The sequence below is a fragment of the Penicillium solitum genome (assembly GCF_028829755.1).
Source record: "Penicillium solitum strain IBT 25940 chromosome Unknown utg000008l_segment0_segment0, whole genome shotgun sequence".
Classification (NCBI taxonomy): domain Eukaryota; kingdom Fungi; phylum Ascomycota; class Eurotiomycetes; order Eurotiales; family Aspergillaceae; genus Penicillium; species Penicillium solitum.
In genome coordinates this window covers 4,675,384-4,694,556 of record NW_027072127.1, presented here as the reverse complement: position 1 = coordinate 4,694,556, position 19,173 = coordinate 4,675,384, and the positions used below count along the sequence as shown (strand labels likewise).

General features: G+C 48.8%; 5 protein-coding genes across 5 annotated transcripts; 4 read left to right on the top strand and 1 right to left on the bottom strand.

Moving 5' to 3' along the window:
* Nucleotides 1–228: 228 nt before the first annotated feature.
* Nucleotides 229–7,757, top strand: N7455_011080 (uncharacterized protein; the record flags this gene model as incomplete). The annotated part of the gene is made up of 3 exons (XM_065606580.1): nt 229–280; nt 332–1,178; nt 1,241–7,757. The coding sequence occupies 3 exons, from the start codon at nt 229–231 to the stop codon at nt 7,755–7,757; spliced, it is 7,416 nt and encodes a 2,471-aa protein (XP_065460543.1).
* A 727-nt stretch (nt 7,758–8,484) lies between these two features.
* On the top strand, nt 8,485–10,197 carry N7455_011079 (uncharacterized protein; the record flags this gene model as incomplete). The annotated part of the gene is made up of 1 exon (XM_040961206.2): nt 8,485–10,197. One exon carries the CDS (start codon nt 8,485–8,487, stop codon nt 10,195–10,197), a length of 1,713 nt encoding a protein of 570 aa, XP_040808368.1.
* Nucleotides 10,198–10,941: 744 nt separating this feature from the next.
* Nucleotides 10,942–12,912, top strand: N7455_011078 (uncharacterized protein; the record flags this gene model as incomplete). The annotated part of the gene is made up of 1 exon (XM_040961183.2): nt 10,942–12,912. One exon carries the CDS (start codon nt 10,942–10,944, stop codon nt 12,910–12,912), a length of 1,971 nt encoding a protein of 656 aa, XP_040808377.2.
* A 1,620-nt stretch (nt 12,913–14,532) lies between these two features.
* Nucleotides 14,533–16,422, top strand: crmC (siderochrome-iron transporter crmC; the record flags this gene model as incomplete). Its single annotated transcript, XM_040961202.2, has 2 exons — nt 14,533–14,759; nt 14,874–16,422. The coding sequence occupies 2 exons, from the start codon at nt 14,533–14,535 to the stop codon at nt 16,420–16,422; spliced, it is 1,776 nt and encodes a 591-aa protein (XP_040808372.2).
* Nucleotides 16,423–17,248: 826 nt separating this feature from the next.
* Nucleotides 17,249–19,019, bottom strand: N7455_011076 (MDR family MFS transporter; the record flags this gene model as incomplete). The annotated part of the gene is made up of 2 exons (XM_040961224.2): nt 17,249–18,628; nt 18,693–19,019. The coding sequence occupies 2 exons, from the start codon at nt 19,017–19,019 to the stop codon at nt 17,249–17,251; spliced, it is 1,707 nt and encodes a 568-aa protein (XP_040808350.2).
* Between the last annotated feature and the right edge of the window lie 154 nt (nt 19,020–19,173).

Below are 19,173 nucleotides of genomic sequence, written 5' to 3'. Positions count from 1 at the left end.
ATTCGAAAAGACACAACTGACATGGGTCTTATGGCTTTCCTCGGCCGGAGAGCCATCTTTCCAAAAGCCGTGCTGTCTTCTTTCAGCCACGTTTTTAAAAGCCGGACAAGACGACAACTTTCAGATGCAATGATTCACTATCATTGTGAGGTTCGATATTCCTTTCATTACTAGCTACATCCATACCATTAATTTCAACTACTGAAGGGCCTTCGGCAAATTGACAACATGATTGCACCATTGCCCCCGGGACCCGACCCCATTGCCCTTGTTGGCATCGGTAAGTTTTTATAGCGAGCAATACAGATAAGTCCCCGATTAACGGAACTAGGTTGCCATATGCCTGGTGGTGTTAGAGACCTTCCCGCACTCTGGGAGTTCCTCAAGGAGCAGAAAGATGTACACAGGGAGTTCGATGAGCCACGGTTCTCAGCCAAAGGATTCTCTCACCCCAACCCAGATCGTCCTGGTACTGCGGTGGCCAGAAGTGGGTTCCTGTTGGACGAGGACCCACGACTATTCGACGCAGCGTTCTTCGGCATCACGGACAACGAAGTAGAGACAATGGATGCGTCCCAACGGAAACTTCTTGAGGTTACATATGAGGCTTTCGAGAATGCTGGCGAAACTTGGGAAGGTGTATCTGGCTCTCGCGTTGGCGTGTTTGTGGGTGACATCTCTTTCGACAACTATCTGTCCCAAACTAGAGATTGGGACTATAGTGGAAAGTATTCGGCCACAGGTGCATTCCCCAATATGCTGGCCAATCGCATTCACTACGTTTTCAACCTCAAAGGGCCTAGCCTGTTAGTCAACAGTGCGTGCACTTCTGCGATGTACGCCCTTCATTTAGCTATTAATTCAATCCGCAATGGAGACTGTGAATCCGCCATTGTGGCAGGGTCCAACTGGATTATGGACCCTAATTGCCACATAGCAATGGGGAAACTCGGTGCTCTTTCTGCCACTTCTCGAAGTCATACTTTCGACGCTTCGGCTGATGGCTATGCTCGTGGTGAGGGATTCGCTGCTCTCTACCTGAAGAAAACTTCACTGGCCATTGAGGATGGATCACCTATTCGAGCCCTGATTATGGGCTCTGCGATCAATGCAAATGGCCGTACCAACGGAATTACCAATCCCAGTGGTCCTGCTCAAGAGATCGTCATTCGCGAAGCGTAAGTGATGTATATTGTGTTTCTTTTGACAATCAAAGTTATTAACAAAGCAACCCTTTCAGCTACAAGAATGCAGGAAATCTTGATCCTTCGCAAACTACACTCCTAGAGTGCCACGGAACTGGCACCCGAGTTGGTGACCCAACCGAGATCAAAGCGGCTGGAAATGTTTTCGGCCCTTCGCGGTCCTCTGAACGAAATGACCACCTGGTGGTGGGTTCTGTGAAGACAAACCTCGGTCACTTGGAGGGAGCTTGCGCCCTTCCAGGAATATTGAAAGTTGTCGCAGCTCTTGAACAGGGAGAAATCCCGCCCACTCTCGGATTTCAGACTCCAAACCCGCGCATTGATTTCAAGGAGGCGAAAGCCCGGGTGTCCACCCAGGTTGAGCCGTGGCCCAAAGATAAACTCAAGCGAGCAAGTATCACTTCTGCTGGTTTTGGTGGCACCAACGGACACTGCATCATTGACGATGTCCACAACCTCCTTCCATCATATGTCAAGCCCGGTATTGTTGGTCAACATGTCAAGCGACTGAATGGACAAAACGACATCAATGGCAAAAGCGGTGCCAACGGCGCCAACGGACATTCGAATTCGAATGTGCTGTCAAATGGCGCTAGCAACCCATTGGATCAAAGAAAGCATCATAATCCAAAGACTGATGCACTGAAATTGATCCGAAAGGCCGACGCAGGCACTCGGAAACTGGTGGTTCTTCCCTTCTCGGCGCATAACCAAACCTCACTTGTAGCGAACGTCGACTCATTGAGTGAAGTCATCCACCAGCACTCGCTGGCTGATGTTGCCTATACTCTTAGTGCTCGGCGCTCACGCTTCATGCATCGAGCTTACTACATTGCCGATAAGGACCAGGTGCCAGAGATGGGACTGAAACAGGAAAACGAGCTTGAAATTGTTAGCTCGCCCCAGCAGGTTTCGGCTGGGTTCATCTTCACAGGACAGGGTGCACAATGGCACGCCATGGGCGCCGGGCTTTTCCAATACTCTGTTTTCCAGAACGTCGTCTTGTACCTGGATAGCATCCTTGCCATGTTGCCTGAGCCGGCCCCGTGGAGGATCGCCGATTTTATTGCTGGAAATTGCGGGACGGATGACATCCAAACTCCTGCAGTGTCACAGACTGTTTGCACGGCTGTCCAGATTGGTCTCGTTGATCTCCTTGCTTCATGGTCTGTTCGGCCCGCGGGTGTAGCAGGCCATTCATCCGGTGAAATTGCAGCAGCGTATGCGTCGGGACGAATTACTGCTGCTGAAGCTATTGTAGCTGCCTATTACCGTGGCTATATGTTCTCCTTCAACAATAAGAGGGGCGCCATGCTGGCAGTCGGCTTCGGTCCTAAGAAAGCCATGGAATATATCAGGGAGGGCGATGTAGAAGACCGTGTCACGGTTGCTGCGATCAACTCCTTTGACAGTGTTACACTCTCTGGTGATGTTGATTGCGTGGAATATCTGAGCGCAAGACTGTCCAAGGAGTCTATCTTTAATAGACTGCTCCGCACGGGTGGTCTCGCATACCACTCCCACCACATGTTACCATTTGGCTCGGCATATGAAGAGCATGTCAATGATGGTCTCCGTCATATTAGAAGCCTTGGCGTTGATACCACAAGTTCAAAGTATCCTTTCATTCCTTGGGCTTCTTCGGTCATTCCAGACAAGAGTACCACTGAAGTGACTGCATCTTACTGGAGGGCCAATCTTGAGTCCCCAGTACGTTTCACTGATGCTGTATCAAATCTTCTGAGCCTTCCGGGCCTGAACATTGGTGCCTTAGTCGAGATAGGTCCGCATCCCGCCCTTAAAGGTCCCTTGGGACAGATTATAAAAAGCCAGGGAAAGGTCATTCCGCATATTGCGTCTTTGAAAAGAAATCAAGATGCGCAAAGATCAATCCTAGATTGCGCTGGAACCTTGTTCGTGCTCAATGTTTCTGTCAACCTGGTGGCTGTCAATGCCATCGATGGACAGGGACCCAAAGGAGAGCATTATCTGGAGTACGGCTGTACTGCAATCGACCTACCACGGTACAAGTATACCTATGGACCTATCAAATACCACGAGAGCAGATTGAGTAAAGAATACCGGTTGCGTCCCACTCCTCGCCACGATCTGCTGGGATCTAAAGTGCCAGGAACTACAAAGCTTCGGCCCCAATGGCGCAATATGCTTCGCCTGAAGGATCTGGCTTGGCTAAATGATCACCGTGTGCCCCCTCATGTTTTACACCCTGGTGCCGCTCACATTGTCATGGCCATGGTCGCTGCAGAGCATAAATACAACGAATTCCCCGATGCTCTGCCAATAATTGGGCTAATCATGCGCAACGTTTCGATCAAGAAGACATTGGTCATTCCAGAGGATGATCACGGCATCGAGATTGTGCTGAGCATGGAGCTTGAAGATGGTGCTACCGCCAAATCGCCAGGCTGGGCCAGCTTCTCCATTGCCTCGGTAGTCCGCGACTCAGACCAATGGACCGAGCACTGCTCGGGTCAAATTAAAGTCGAGGTGGCTAAGTTTGAACAAGCCATGCCAATCGACACCACTATGGACGGGCGACTAGTGGATGCTCAAACCTGGTACACACGCTTTGCTGACATGGGCCTCCAATTTGGACCCTCGTTCCAAGGCTACTCGGACATCCGTGCCGATCCAGCAAAGAACATTGCGTCTGCCAAGTTGGCCTTGAATACCACAGCCGGTATGTTCCCTGGTGGCGAGTCGACTTACCCCATTCACCCGGCTTCTTTGGACCTGGTGATTCGCCTGGGTCTCATGGCGTGTAACGGCGGCCAAGCAGAAACGGCCAGCGTCCAGCTTCCGATTCATTTCAACCAGATGAAATTTAATTACGGTCACCTGGAAGGCCTGGATTGGGCAACTGGTGTGTCCCGGGGCGAGCTGCGCGGCCTCCGTGGGGCGTACGCCCAGCTACAGATGCTGGACGAGGAGGGCAAAGTGATGTTGGATATAGACAACATGCGTTTCACAAGTCTTAACAACGAACAAGAATCTTCATCCACCGGAGACCGCGCCGGCAAGGCATATTTTAGCCCTTTTGCGCGTCTAGTATGGAGACCTGATATTCGTACCATGTCCAAGGATCAGTTCAATGAGGCTCTGACATCTTGCCAAGACAACCTTGGAGAATTCCCCCAGCTTTGCAGGATTTTTGACCTGGCTGGACATGCTAATCCAGACTTGCGAGTCCTGGAATTGGGCGTAAGCAGTAATGCGGGCGCAACTCAAGCGGTCTTAAAAGTACTCGTGGGCTCAAACAGTATCAAGCGCTATCGGGAGTACGTTGCTACCGACATCACGGAAGAAGGGCTCGAATCGGTTCGAGAAAGCACAGCTGAGTTCCGTGATGTGAAATATTCTGTTTTGGATATCAAGAAAGATCCCTCACAGCAAGGCTTCCAGTCCGGTTTATATGACATTATCGTTTGCTCGAATGGCCTGCAAACTCCCCAAGCAATGCAACATTTGAGAAGGCTTGTCAGTCCCACCGGGCGCTTGATCCATGTGAACCACACAGGAAGTGAAATTACCCGCGAGAGCCTTCAAAATGCTGATTTTGAAATTGTCGGTGAAGTGACTGAGCCAGCCCATCATTCAATCATCACCGTTCACGCCCTTCGTTCCATAGAACAACATCAAATTGATTCTAGAAGGCTCGTGCACTTGCTTCACGGGGATCAAGGACCCGCGGAATTATTGCATCAACTTGCCCAGGCACTGGGGGAGCTTGGACTTACCATCAAAATCTCTTCGATTGATGATGCACAAACCGTCGTGTCACCCAACTCCCACGTGGTTGCGTTCTTAGATGGCGACAACCTCTTATTCGCAGCAAGTCAGCATCGAATCGGATTGTTTCAACACCTGGCAGCGAATACTGCCAGCATGATGTGGCTCACGTCGTGCGGTTTGGTTAAGGGTCGCAACCCTGATGGATCCTTTGTCTCTGGACTGCTGCGCACATTAGCAGCTGAGAATCCTGCTGGTCAGTTCCTTTCGGTTGATATCGATGCGGAAGATTTCCGAGTCCGAGATACCGAGATGGATAGACTAGTCAGCTCCTTGGTCGAGGTTGTTCTCCCATTGCAGCAAAGCCCAGAGCACAATCGCGAAATTGTTGTGAATCACGACTTGGCCTGGCAAGACGGGAACATGTGGGTGAGCCGGCTTGTTCCCGACACTGAGCTTCAGGGATATGACGAAACTGCTGCGGACGACCAAAATATCAAGGCAGTCCCACTTTCCACTCTTGGTCCTGTCCGTGCAGCTTTCAAAACCCCTGGTATTCTCACATCCCTCTATTTCAAGCCATACATTGAGCTCTGGAAGGCCTTGCCGCAAGACTGGATTGAGATTAAGCTGGAGGCTGTCGGTCTGAACTGGAAAGATCTGGGTCTATGCTCCGGTCGATTTGATCAAAACAATTTTTCGAATGAGTATGTCGGTGTCATCTCTGATATCGGGTCCTCTGTCCATGGCCTTAGCATCGGTGACCGAGTTTATGGTATGGGCAAGGGCCACTTTGGAAATTATACACGCGTACCCGCGGTGCTTGCACAGAAGCTGGAAGCTAGCGTTGCCTCGTTGGAAGCTGCAACGATGCCCTTGGTCTATATGACAGCGGTGTATGCTTTCGAGCATATCACTCGCGTGAAGGGATGCTCAAAAGTTCTGATTCAATCGGGCTCGGGTGGTCTCGGACTGGCAGCTATTCAACTGGCTCTGTCCAAGGGCGCTGATGTGTATGTCACGGTGGGGACCGCAGACAAGGCTCAATTCCTGACCGATGTCATGGGAATTCCCTCCGACCACATATTCTCCTCTCAAAAGCTAACAGATGTACCTCGTATGATCTGCGCAACTAAAAATGGAGGATTTGATGTTATTCTCAGCACATCGCACGGAGACATGCTCCATGAATCGATTAAAGCATTGGCACCGCTTGGTCATCTGATAGATGTCGGCCGGATGGATGTCACGAGCGCAAAGACAGTTGCTCTTGAGCTTTTCCAGAAGAGCGCGAGCTTCACTTCATTTGATCTAGGTCTGGTGATCGAACGCGATGTTGAATTTGGCGGAGATCTCATGTTCACAGTCAATCAGCATTTCCGCGCCGGCCGCATTGGCCCTATCCGTCCATACCATGTGTCGGATATCTCTCAGCTTGATCAAGCGTTGTTGAAGTTGTCCAAAGGAACACACATCGGCAAAATGGTGATCTCCTATCAAAATCCTAGTTCTCTTCTAAGCGCACACCAGTCTGTCACCCATGCCCGGTTTTTACAGGAGGCTAGCTACATCCTTGTTGGCGGATTGAGTCCTCTTGGACGATGTATCATCCGATGGATGGTTAGTCGAGGAGCTCAGCACTTCTCTGTTTGGTCAAGAAGGGGTGCAGATAATCTCTCCCCTGAAGCTGCAGCCTTGATTAACGAAATGGCGTCCCAAGGTGTCCGTATACAGATGGTGACGTGCGATGTCAGCAATCGCGAGCAGGTCCTTCGTAGTATGCAAGATGCTAACTCTGAGCGCGCCGTGCGAGGAGTTTTCAACTATGCAGTTTCCTACCAGGATATCTCGTTCGATAAAATGACCGCGGACATGTTTTACCAAGGCATGGCGGCCAAAGTGTTTGGTACAAAGAACCTACACGAAGCAACAGCCAACCTGCCTTTGGACTTTTTCACGATGACCTCTTCACTGGGAACTATCTATGCGTTCCCAACACAGAGCACCTATCTCGCTGCCAACAACTTCCTCGATTATTTCGCACGTTACCGGCGGCAATCTGGTCTACCGGCAACTACAGTGTCACTCGGATTCATCAAAGACCTGGGAGCCCTCACCCAGGACGAGGTCACCGTTAATTTGTTCGCGCGCACGAAAGGTCAAACAGTCACAGGTAATCAGGTTCTGCGTGCTCTGGAGCCCGCATTCGTGAAAGACTTGAACACAAAAGACCAGTGGCTTGGTCGCTCGGAGGATCCGCTGTCCGCTGCCAATATTTTTACCGGCGTCGACCCAGCCGTTTTGGCGAAAATGAAGCGAGCGGAAAGCAAGGGGTCTGCTTCTGGTACTGTTCCCCGGTGGTACCACGATCCCCGCGTGTCTTTGATGCTGCGTGCCATGGACGATGCTTGGCGTTATGGGAATGAAGGGGGTAGCGACAAACCGACATTCGGGTTTGATGATGCTGACGAGTCACCTGCTGTACAACTTCGTCGGCACTTCGAGGCATCAATGAAGAGAATTAGAAATGATCAGGATGAAGAAGCGGTCGCAGAGACGGTGAAGCTCGTCACCGATGCTATCAGGACCACAGTGGCGGGCATGTTGTTCATCGACATTTCTGTGGTGAAGGAAAATCACACAGTAGTTGACCATGGAATTGACAGCTTGCTGGCTGCAGAGTTCAGGACATGGCTAAATTCATCCTTCGGGAAGAACATTAGCATGTTGCAACTGATGGATGCACGATCGAATATTGGTTCCATCGCGCAGGTCATTGTGGAGGAGGCCATCGGGGCTTAGTTTTTGCAGAAGGGGTTCAGACTAGGGCATGTTCAGCTCCAGTTATATACTTACATAGAACATAGTAGAAATCGATTTTCAATATTACACATTCACCAGGGTAAACTCCGAAAATACTTCGCTTGATAGACACCGCGATACCCATAGGAGATATACACTGACCTCTCTACTTTTGCTCGCATTCCCTTAAATGCACAATGTACGAAGTAGAACGTCTACATGTTTTCATATTTTTGATTACAAGGTATTATTATGACGCCTGATCAAGGCGCAGGTAATTCTACCTGGCTACAAACTCTCGGGGATACCAAATGGTTATGCTACAATGATCTATAGTCCGAGCTAAGACCGACTATATCCGATACCCCCTGGCCCTACATATGTAGTATGATTGATCAAAATAAACTAAGGACCCTGAGTTTTGAATTGATCGACAACTAGGGTGTACCAATCGGATTGAAGCCTTTCGGGTTCTGAGAGGGTCCTGATAACTTCGGCCGACAACCATCGGCTTTGTTGATATTAACATATACCAACACCTCAAATTCATCGGCGTTAATATCATGCAATTCCTTAACTCCTATTCCCGTGAAATTCTCCTTTCTTTTCTTTTCTTTCTTTGATCAACTATTAATGCTGCCAAATTCTTCATTGTGTGTGCTCAGATATAACTACACGGTCACCCAACCTAGCACCTACTAGCTCGGCACGTTATCAGCTTTACAGCATGGCCACAATATCGTCTACTCCTCCCTCAGACATTGTCGGAGACACTGCACAGAACCCGACATATTTACCTGCCGAAAATCAAAATGTGAGCCATGCAAGCGATGATTACCTCCGTCAACCCAACGAAAAGGATCACTCGAGTGATCCGGGTGCCAGCGACGACGAGGACGATGATATACGCAAAATCACAGGCTATCGATGGTTTCTGATTTGTGCTGCTCTTTACCTCTCAGCATTGATGTATGGACTGGATACAACGATCGCTGCGGACGTTCAAGGGGCGGTAATTCAGAGGTTTGGCCAAGTCGACCAACTCGCCTGGATTGGTGCCGGGTTCCCTCTTGGGTCGGTCGCTGTCATTCTGCCCTACGGCTTTCTTTTCACCACTTTCAACATGAAATGGCTCTACGTTGCTGGAATCATCTTTTTTCAGGGCGGATCTGCTCTCTGCGGTGGAGCTCCGAATATGGGCGCCCTAATTGTCGGACGTGTGATTGCCGGTGCCGGAGGAACTGGTATCTATCTAGGAGGACTGAACCACTTCTCTGCCATGACGACTCGAAATGAGCGTGGGGCGTATCTCGCTGGCACTGGGTTCGTCTGGGGATTGGGAGCGATCCTAGGTCCGGTGGTTGGTGGTGGATTTTCGGATTCATCTGCCACTTGGCGATGGGGATTCTACATCAATCTTATCATCGGTGCTATCACAGCTCCTGTCTACCTGTTCTACCTTCCAGCCATTCATCCAGCTCCTGGAAGACCACTCAAAGATCGACTTCTTAGTTTGGACTATGTTGGATTCGTGCTCAGCGCAGCGATGTGGGCGACCTTTGCGATGGGATTCGTCTTTGCCGGTGGTATCTGGCAGTGGAATGATGGTCGCACTATTGCAATGCTTGTGGTATGGGGAGTTATGCTTGCCCTTTACACACTACAGCAGACCTTCTGCATCTTTACCACTCCCGAGCATAGATCATTCCCCGGACATCTGCTCAAATCTCGAACCCAAATCTTGTTCTACGTCACCACCACCTGCGCCAACACCTGCATGTTCTTCACCACATTCTACATACCGATATACTTCCAGTTCACTCGGAACGACTCATCCCTCATGGCCGCAGTCCGACTTCTCCCTTACCTCTTGTTCACCATTGCGTTTAACCTTGCTTCCGGTTCAGCCCTTCCCAAAATAAAGTACTATATGCCTATGTGTCTGGTGTCCGGTATCTTCATGACTATCGCTGGTGCATTGTTTGTGGGATATCTTTCCCCTTCGACGCCAACGGGCCATATCTATGGTTTCAGTATCTTGATGGGAGTCGGAACCGGAATCACTATGCAACTGGGGTACTCCGTGGGCAGCTTAAAGGTCAAACCAACCGACGCACTCAGCGCTATCAACCTACAGAATGTTGCACAGATTGGAGCCACAGTCATCTGTCTTGTCATTGCCAGTCAAGCATTCCAATCAAATGCCATCAGCAACTTGAATCATGTTTTGGCAGGCCAAGGATTCAGTCAATCGGAAATTCGAAGTGCTGTTGCTGGATCACAGAGCACACTGTTTGAGCAGCTCAGCAGTGACTTACGGACTGCAGCTATTGAGGCAATCACCTCTGCGATGGCAAGGGCCTTTATCATTCCGCTTGTAGCTGGCGCATTGGGGCTTGTTTGCTCTTTATTGATGAGCCGGGAAAGGCTGTTTGGGTAAATGGTGGCCCAAGATTCAAACTGAACAAGGTTGTATGGTTGTGTTGAGGTATGATGGTGCTCATAATATAGTGTTGGGATCGAATAACTTCCTGACTTGCTTCGAAAGGAGATTACAATCCCTTTATAAATGGGTTCACCCCACTCTCTCTTTTGCTTCTTTTCTTCCACCACTATCACTCTATACCACCTGGCTTTTATCGTTACAAGGTTTAATTTCATCGATTTTATTATGGTTTTAGCTGTTAGAGATAGGTACGACCCGTATATTGTTATTTTTTGGGTCCTTTCAGGCGAGTTCCTAGATAGATATGAACTCATATGGATCTAGTGCTAGTGTAGTGCTAACCTAGTGATAGTCCAGACAATGCACTCCATGTCTTTATAGAAGAACAGCTATAAGCAGCATGAGACTTGTTCTAACAATATCAAGGCAACCATAAAGAAGTTATGCAAGATGCACCAACCCCATTTCGAGCTCTTTGGTTCCATACTTCTGTATCTGTAAGAATAGAATCGATCAAAGTTATACACCTGGATACTACAGAATTGGGGACGATGTTCCTTAGGGCTACCCTGTGGATTGACCCCAAAAGTGACTAAGCAGCCTTGGGCGCCCGGCGCGGGCGCGGGGAGATTAAAAAAAAAAAAGCGGTAACATTCCCCACAGCCCACAGTATATCGAACGTCCCTCACTTCACGAATTGACGACTTGTTTTGTCCCTTTAATGATACCTGTGCTAGTATGACGATCCGCAATCCACTTCCACTCTCTGATGAGTGGAAGGACCCCGACGAATATGTCCAAGCCCTTCTCTCCTTCGCAACGGAATCGGTCATGTTCATGAACCTTTGCGGTGGCGTCCATATCCTCGATTTCCTGACGCGCGATCCCGATCTGTACGAGTCACTACTACCGCAAGACTGGCGATCATTCTTTGAACATCACGATATCCACAGCATCTTGCAACTGCTACTACGAGAGGACATCAGCCCGCTATGCGAACTCGCCGAAACAAACGCAAGCCCCGAGAATGGGAGGACTTGGAACGGAGGCGCATTCCCGCCAGCAAGCCTCCTCGAATATATTCGCGACATTCGACGATTTAGCCTTCGCCGCGAGTTCACCACACCGGAGAACAGCCAACCTCTCCCTAGTCATATTGCTATGGGCATGAACAAGAAAAAGAAGCATGAGGTGGAGCAATTCTCTCGCTATGTTGCGTCTTTGTCGGAGACTGTCAACGAGAGTCGCGGGGAGCCATTGTCTCACATTGTCGATTTTGGGTCAGGACAAAATTACCTAGGGCGCATGCTGGCAAGCTCGCCCTACCATAAACACATTATTGCCATTGAGCGAAAACACCAGTACATCAGCGGGGCCAGCCGTATGGATGTTCATGCGCGATTGGCTAAGGAAGAAAAGAAAAAGACAATGCATAATGCAAAGCTAAACAAATCGAAGAAGCAATGCATCGACTGTACCGACACCCCAGAACTAGCTCCAGAGGTATCCACTTCGGAAAAGCCCGAAGTTCCTCCTAGCTCAGACGTGGGAGCACAACCGGAAGTAAGCGATGCAGTGCCAGAAGAACCCGCTAGGCAGGATGACGATGACACGACCTTTAACATGTTGGGCGACATGACCCTGGAAGCTGATGATGTGCTCGGCTCGATGTACGAAAAGCCACATGTACTACACGTACCAAAGCCACGACCAGAGGTCGATACCAGAGGCACTGTCAGCTACATCGAACATAATATCCAAGATGGTTACCTAGAACCGATCATCGAGCACGTCGTCGACCCAAAGACATCAGTGGAGACCCGGACCAGCACAGAAGAAGTCATAATTCAACCCAAAGACAAGAAACCAAGTGACGCCCGGGTGATGGTCGTTTCTCTGCATTCATGCGGAAACCTCGTCCACCACGGACTTCGCTCACTAGTCCTCAACCCTTCTGTTGTAGCAATCGCCATGATCGGCTGCTGCTACAACATGGTGACAGAACGATTGGGACCAGCAACATACAAAATCCCCATCCTTCGATCCGCCCACCCCCGCCTCAGAAAGACTGGATCTTCATGGGATCCGCATGGATTCCCAATGTCAAAGCTCTATGAAAACTACCAAGCAAAGACCACAACAGGTTTCAAGCTCAACATCACAGCACGCTCAATGGCCCTACAGGCACCCCACAATTGGGGCCGCGCCGACAGCGAAGATTTCTTCACGCGCCATTTCTACCGTGCCTTGCTGCAGCGCGTTCTTCTAGATCGCGACATCATCCCTAAACCCGATGTCCCTGACGATCTATACAAAGATCACACAGACAACCCCAATGCCGGGGGTATAGCGCTGATCGTGGGATCTCTGCGCAAGTCTGCCTTCCTGTCTTTCTCCGCGTACGTGGGTGCCGCGACGGTCAAATTGAGCCAGGATCCCATCCGGGGCGAGTTGGTCAAGGAGCGTGTCTGCACCATGTCTGATGAGGAGCTGCAGCGCTATGAGGCTGAGTACTTGCATACGCGCAAGAATCTCAGTATTGTGTGGAGTCTGATGGCGTTCAGTTCTCAGGTTATTGAGGCTGCTATTGTGGTTGATCGCTGGCAGTTTTTGCGCGAGCATGATTCTGTCAAGGAGTGCTGGGTTGAGCCGGTGTTTGAGTATGGTCAGAGTCCGCGCAATCTGGCTATTATTGGGATCAAGAAATGATTTTTGTTATAGTTTGGGTTGTCGGTTGCATTTAGAAATGGTTGGGAGTTTATACTTTAGGGGCTTGGGGCATTATGTGGGTTCTTCGGTGTCTCAGTACATATCTGGTGGTTTACAGTTGAACATGATTGCATAGAATAAATATATCTATTGGGCTCAGGGAAAGCCTAGCCTAACAACACCAATGGCAATTTGGCCACGACATATCTTGACAAGGCGCTGGGCCAACTTCAAGCTATACATTGCGATTCAAATCCGCATCCAGCACGCACAACTGCTTTATTTCTCGTCGACTCGCAGCTCCCGCTACGTTCATACCTACCTAGGTACTTGTCATCGGATGGAGCAGTAGTTGTTAGCTCTGACACAGTTCCACCAAGAAATTCCTTGTAGAATACCACAAGTGGTTTGCCTTTGGGGAATTTAAAAAACAATTCACATTGCCATCTCCGACAATACGATGGGTCTGGCTGGACTCACGCCCCGAGTTGATCCGACGTTATCTGATCCATGTCTGCTGTTGAGCTTATTGTTTGGCCCTAAGACCACGACGACCAAAACTTGCGCAATTTGCCGCACAAGGGTCTGTCTAGGTACATGGACGTTTTGTAGTTATTTTCACCTGTAATATTTAGATCCTTTGGCCTCCCTACTGTATCGAGGTATGCAGGGGTCGGTGATGACCGGTTTATGTGGGTAGCTCGTGGGCGCAAATGTGCTCACTTTGTCTTTAGGTCTGAGGGTCCTTTTAATATCCATATCATGTCATCGGGATCTATATGCCATCTGGATAAAATAATTATTGATCCTCCACTCGGAACTGTAGTTGAGATCTCTCACCAGTGACATGACTAACTCTATAGCATGACACTGTACAGCCCCCCCTTTACCCCCCATAATTCTACACTTTGAATACCTTCGTAATGCTTCGTACTTCCTTCGACCCAAAAAAAAAACCCTCATTCCGTACAATACCAATCTAGATCTCAATAGGGAGCAAAAGGCTGCCCCAGTTTGAGAGGCTAGATACTCCGTTGCTCGATATTGGTCTCGGTTGCATGTGGAGCCTGCTTTGAGAAGGAATGAGCACATATTTTGAATACGACAGCGGCTAGGGCGCGATCGAGGCCCTTAGAAACCGAATGATTGAACCAATCTCGAATTACAACCTAACACCAAATCATCACTACTGAGTGCTTCGGTGCCTTATCCTCATTCACTTTACTATACGCAAAATTGGAACTAAACCAACCACAGTTGGAAGGGACTGCAGATACTTTCGCGACAATGAAACGTCAATAGTTACGTCAGATTGTTTTATTGTTTCTTTCGACTGTATCGAGGTAACATTTGCTAGAACTTTTAGCGCTTTGCTTCCTTGAACAGAAGTCCTTGGCTGCAATATCCCCCACACAGCAGTCAGCATACAATATATGACCCCTGAAATCAATACAAGGCCTTAAAAGAAACTCGGTGTTATCTCCTGTGCTTCTCTATTTTATCAACACACAGTGGTTGCTTGACTCTTGTCTTTCCCGCACTTTTCAAAGGGACCAACTTTCCCCCAGCATCGTATATTCAAAAAGAATATCAAGACTCGTGGCTGTCACTTTAGTGACCATGACAGGAATCAAATTCGGTAGTGATCCTAAGGAGCCAGCCAACATCGAGACAACAACGAGGGGAGACCAGGCGAATGGGGATACCCAGAGCCTAGAAGAAAGGAATGAGAGGGAATTGCTTGAGCGCCCCGATGAGGTTACCCAGGAAGCACAGGTTGGAGTCCAAAAGGCCGAAGCTACGGCTTTGGTGTGGTCCAAACCCGCCTTGTATGCGACATATGCCTGGTAAGTCGATTCGAAGCCTTGAGCCCTCCCATTAAACAGACCAATACAATCTCCCCGCCTGCATCATTTGTCAAAGCAAGATGAGACATTGATTGATCTGAGACTCATTTCCAGGATCTGGTTATGCTTCTTCGTTCTTTCCATGCAATCGTCTATCAGCAGCAACGTGATCTACTACGCATATGCAAACTTCGCTTCAGCTCCTCAAATATCACAGGCATTCATTGTCTCAACAATCGTTGGCGGAGTTCTTCAACTTCCCATTGCAAAGACTCTCAATATCTGGGGCCGCGCCGAAGGCTTCCTGGCTTTATTGCTGGTATTCATCCTTGGTCTCATCGTGATAGCCTCATGTAATGGTCCCAATGGGTTTGCAGCTGGCTACACTCTATACTGGATCGGTTATACCGCCCTGAATTTCATCCTAACAGTCTTCGTTGCCGACGCATCTGGGCTGCGAAACCGAGCTTTCGTCTACGCATTTATCGGTACACCCACGATCTGTACGGCCTTTGTGGGACCTCTTGTTGCTCAGGCATTCCTGGTCCATTCTACTTGGCGTTGGGCTTACGGCTGCTTCGCTATCATCACCTTTTTCCTCTTTGTGCCTCTCGCTCTCGTGTTCAAGTTCTACCAACGCAAAGCCGAGAAGTTGAATCTTTTTATTCGGATCCCGAGTGGTCGAACGACGGCGCAATCGTTCGTTCATTACTTCCACGAGTTTGATGTTGTTGGCGCTTTCATCCTTATGGCGGCCTTCATCCTATTCCTTCTGCCGTTCAGTCTTGAGACTTATGGCTTTAGCGGATACTCCTCAGCGACTTTTATCGCCATGGTTGTCATTGGAATATTGCTATTCCCAGTCTTTGCTATTTGGGAGCGGTTCTTTGCTAGAACTCCTTTCATCAAATGGGAGTTATTCAAGAAGCGCACAGTTCTTGGGGCGTGCATCTTGTCAGCAGTGATTTTCTTCAACTACTACACGTGGGATCAGTACTTTTACTATTACGTGCAAGTCGTCTACAATCTCGACACCTCAAAAACGGGATACATGACACAGATATATGGCGTTGGATCGACCATCTGGGCAGTTCTGTTCGGCATCTGGATCCGCAAGACTAAGCATTTCAAGAATGTCTGTCTTTACTTCGGTGCACCACTCATGCTACTTGGCGCAGGTCTTATGATTCACTTCCGAGGCTCGCAAGGTAACATCGGATACCTGGTTATGTGTCAAATTTTCATCGCGTTTGGCGGTGGTACTCTTGTCATCGGTGATGAAATGGCTGTCATGGCTGCCGCTGATCGTGATGGCGTCCCATTGATGATTGCTATGATCAGTTTGTCCTCCAGTGTTGGAGGAGCTATTGGCTACGCTGTTGCAGTTGCCATTTATTCCAATACATTTCCCCAGGCGCTGCTCAGCGCCCTTCCTGATTCAGCCAAGGCTGACTACGCAACTATCTACACTGGTGGCTCGGCAGCTCAGCTCGTCTATCCCCCTGGTAGTGAGGCAAGGAACGCGATCAACTACGCGTGGGCGTACAGCCAGAAGTACGAGTGTATCACGGCAGCTGTTCTTCTCGTTCTTGCTTTCCCAGCAATTGCCATGTGGAACAATTACAATGTTGACAAGAAGCAAGTGAAAGGCACCGTCATCTAATTCTCAAAGTGTCTTTCGAGAATGTGACCAATGCGGATCTGGGATGGAGAGACTCGGTATTACCTAGGTAGTGTGGGTATAGATCGCCAATTCAATTATGACAACATGACCACTGAACACAAGACAGTATATTTCCAATGTTGGTGCAAGATATATTATCTGTTGCTATCTTTGATTTCCCGAAATTTCCCCGCTATAAAAATGTGCTCAATTCCACTCACATTGTCTCAACCCTACTATAGTACTTCATAGTTATCATTATCATTATCATTATTAGATTAACCAAACTCACTCAGGAAACGTCCCGTCATTATTTCCAGTAGACACTACGGAACAACAATACAAGTAGTAACGACCATCAATGACTCGAATAAATTGAGTTGATACTATTGACGGAATATCCCGCTTGTAATACACGTCTTAAGACTAGGATTAGTTGGTGAACAGGGACAACAAAAAGGCCGAAGCTCCACGTAGCACGTTGTAGCTGCCCAAACCGAGTGAATTTCCAATTGCTAATTAGACCAATTATGATTTTAGTGTCTCTAGTCTTAGCTCATGTACTCTCAGCTCGTTACTTTCACAGCCGTCGGCCTCTATATTTCTCTATCATGACTAAAACGATATATCCAGTTCTCAGGTAACATAAAGTGCACGCAGAATAGCACCGGGGGCTTGCTCCGTGTTATCAGGAATAACTGGGAAGATATTTTCACGAATGCATCTAGGATTCCACCGCTGACCCATGTTCACTCAATCATGAAAGAATGAAGCCTATGATACCACACACACAAAAGTTTCGCTCGATCGAGTCATGGCAACGACTTCATGGAGAATGGATTGTTGTATCGTCATCCATAATTTCTTCCCTCTTCTTTACACTCTTCCACTCGACAAAACAAGCCGCCACAAATGCTGCGACCATTAAAGCCAGACTAACACGATAGGTATCCCGCAATCCGTTCATATAAGCTCGAATCACATCATCAAGCTGATCAAGCTGGTCCAAAGAAATCAACACATGCCTCATCTCAGTAGCCCCTGCGCTTATGATCACATTTGGGTCAGCACCAGGCGCGTATGCACGAATGCCTTCTATCAGACCATTCTGGAAAACCGACTGACCGACCGCAATGAAGATGGCTCCACCCAGTGTCTGGAAGAACGTGATGGCGGCTGTTCCCACAGGGATATCCTCCGGCTTCAATACCGTCTGCACGGCTGTCATTGGAATTTGAAGGCCAGCACCGATGCCCGCACCGACAACAATCTGGTAACCGACCCATTTCCCTGTCGAAATATCAACGTCGTATAGGGTGATGAGCCCTGTACCAATAGCAGCAATGGCGGTACTGGAAATCAGAAATGGCGTGTAATACCCGACTGTAGTGACCAGAGCACCTACCATAATAGATGAAACCACAGTGGCAAGCATGAATGGTAGAACCTGAAGTCCTGCAGTCATAGCAGAGGATCCTTTGACGCTCTGAAAGTAGATAGGAACATAGTATACCAGGAGGAAGAACCCGCCGCTGAAGAAAAATGCAAACAAGCCAGCAGACCAAATGGTGCGCTGCTTGAGGATTGAAGGTGGTAAGGTTGCCCTTCCAGCATTTTGGCTTGTCGGGTTTTTCTCGTCTTGTTTGCTCACGTAGATTTGGGATGCGGCAAAAAGGATAGTCAACAGACCAGACCCCACAAACAGTCCGATTATTTGAGAGCTTCCCCAGGTATAGGTATTTCCGCCCCATTGCAGGGCGAGAATCAAGCATACGATGGCTGGTATAAGCAGACTTGCACCTATCAAGTCAAGCTCCTTGGTAAGCTGCGAGATAGGGAGCCCCGATACCTTGGTGTTGCTCGGTAGGCGGAGAACCAGGACAACGACTGCAATAGAAACCCCGCCAACAGGAAGATTGATATAGAAACACCATCTCCAAGACGGACCATCAGTGAATGCTCCTCCAAGGAGTGGGCCTACAATAGACGCGATTCCCCAGACCATGCCGTATACACCAAAGACGATGGGCCTCTTTGCCAACGGAACTGTCATGGAGATGATCACCAGGGCGCCGGAGAATATTCCTGCAACGCCAATTCCTGCAATCGCACGACCAATGATCAGGACTGTGCTGGAAGGCGCCACACCACAAATCAGCGACCCAATCTCAAAGATGCTAACCGCAGCCAAGAAGGACCATTTCACCTGAAATTTGTCAGAAGGCTTTGTGGATGTGAGGAATAAGATAATGTTGCGGTAAAGGACTTACACTGAGTATCTTATAGATCCGGCCGTATGACGGCTGTAGCGCTGTAGACGTCAAGAAGTACGCACTTCCATACCAGGCAATATCGGGGATGCTCTTGAACTGATCTGTGATCTTTGGAATGGCCACTCCAATGATGGTTTGATCAAGAGCTACCAAAAAGGCTGCCAGGTAGATCGCCAAGATAATTACGATCACTTGGCCTGTTGGAGGATATTCAAGCTCTTTGTTGGATTCTGAATCTTGTGTGCCGGGCTCTTCATAGCTCAACTGCTGAGCTGTCTTCTCACGAGCAGACTCAAGGTCTGGGGCAGTGGGAGCTTCACCCATAACGATAGGAGACTAGTAATCGTATGAAAACTATGTACATACATGTATGTAGTCAAGACACAGTTATATTGTCGATTTTGCCTTGGAGGGTAGGACAGCGAGCTGGAAGGAGCAGACCAAAAGACACGGAGCCTGTCTTTGATTACACCCACTC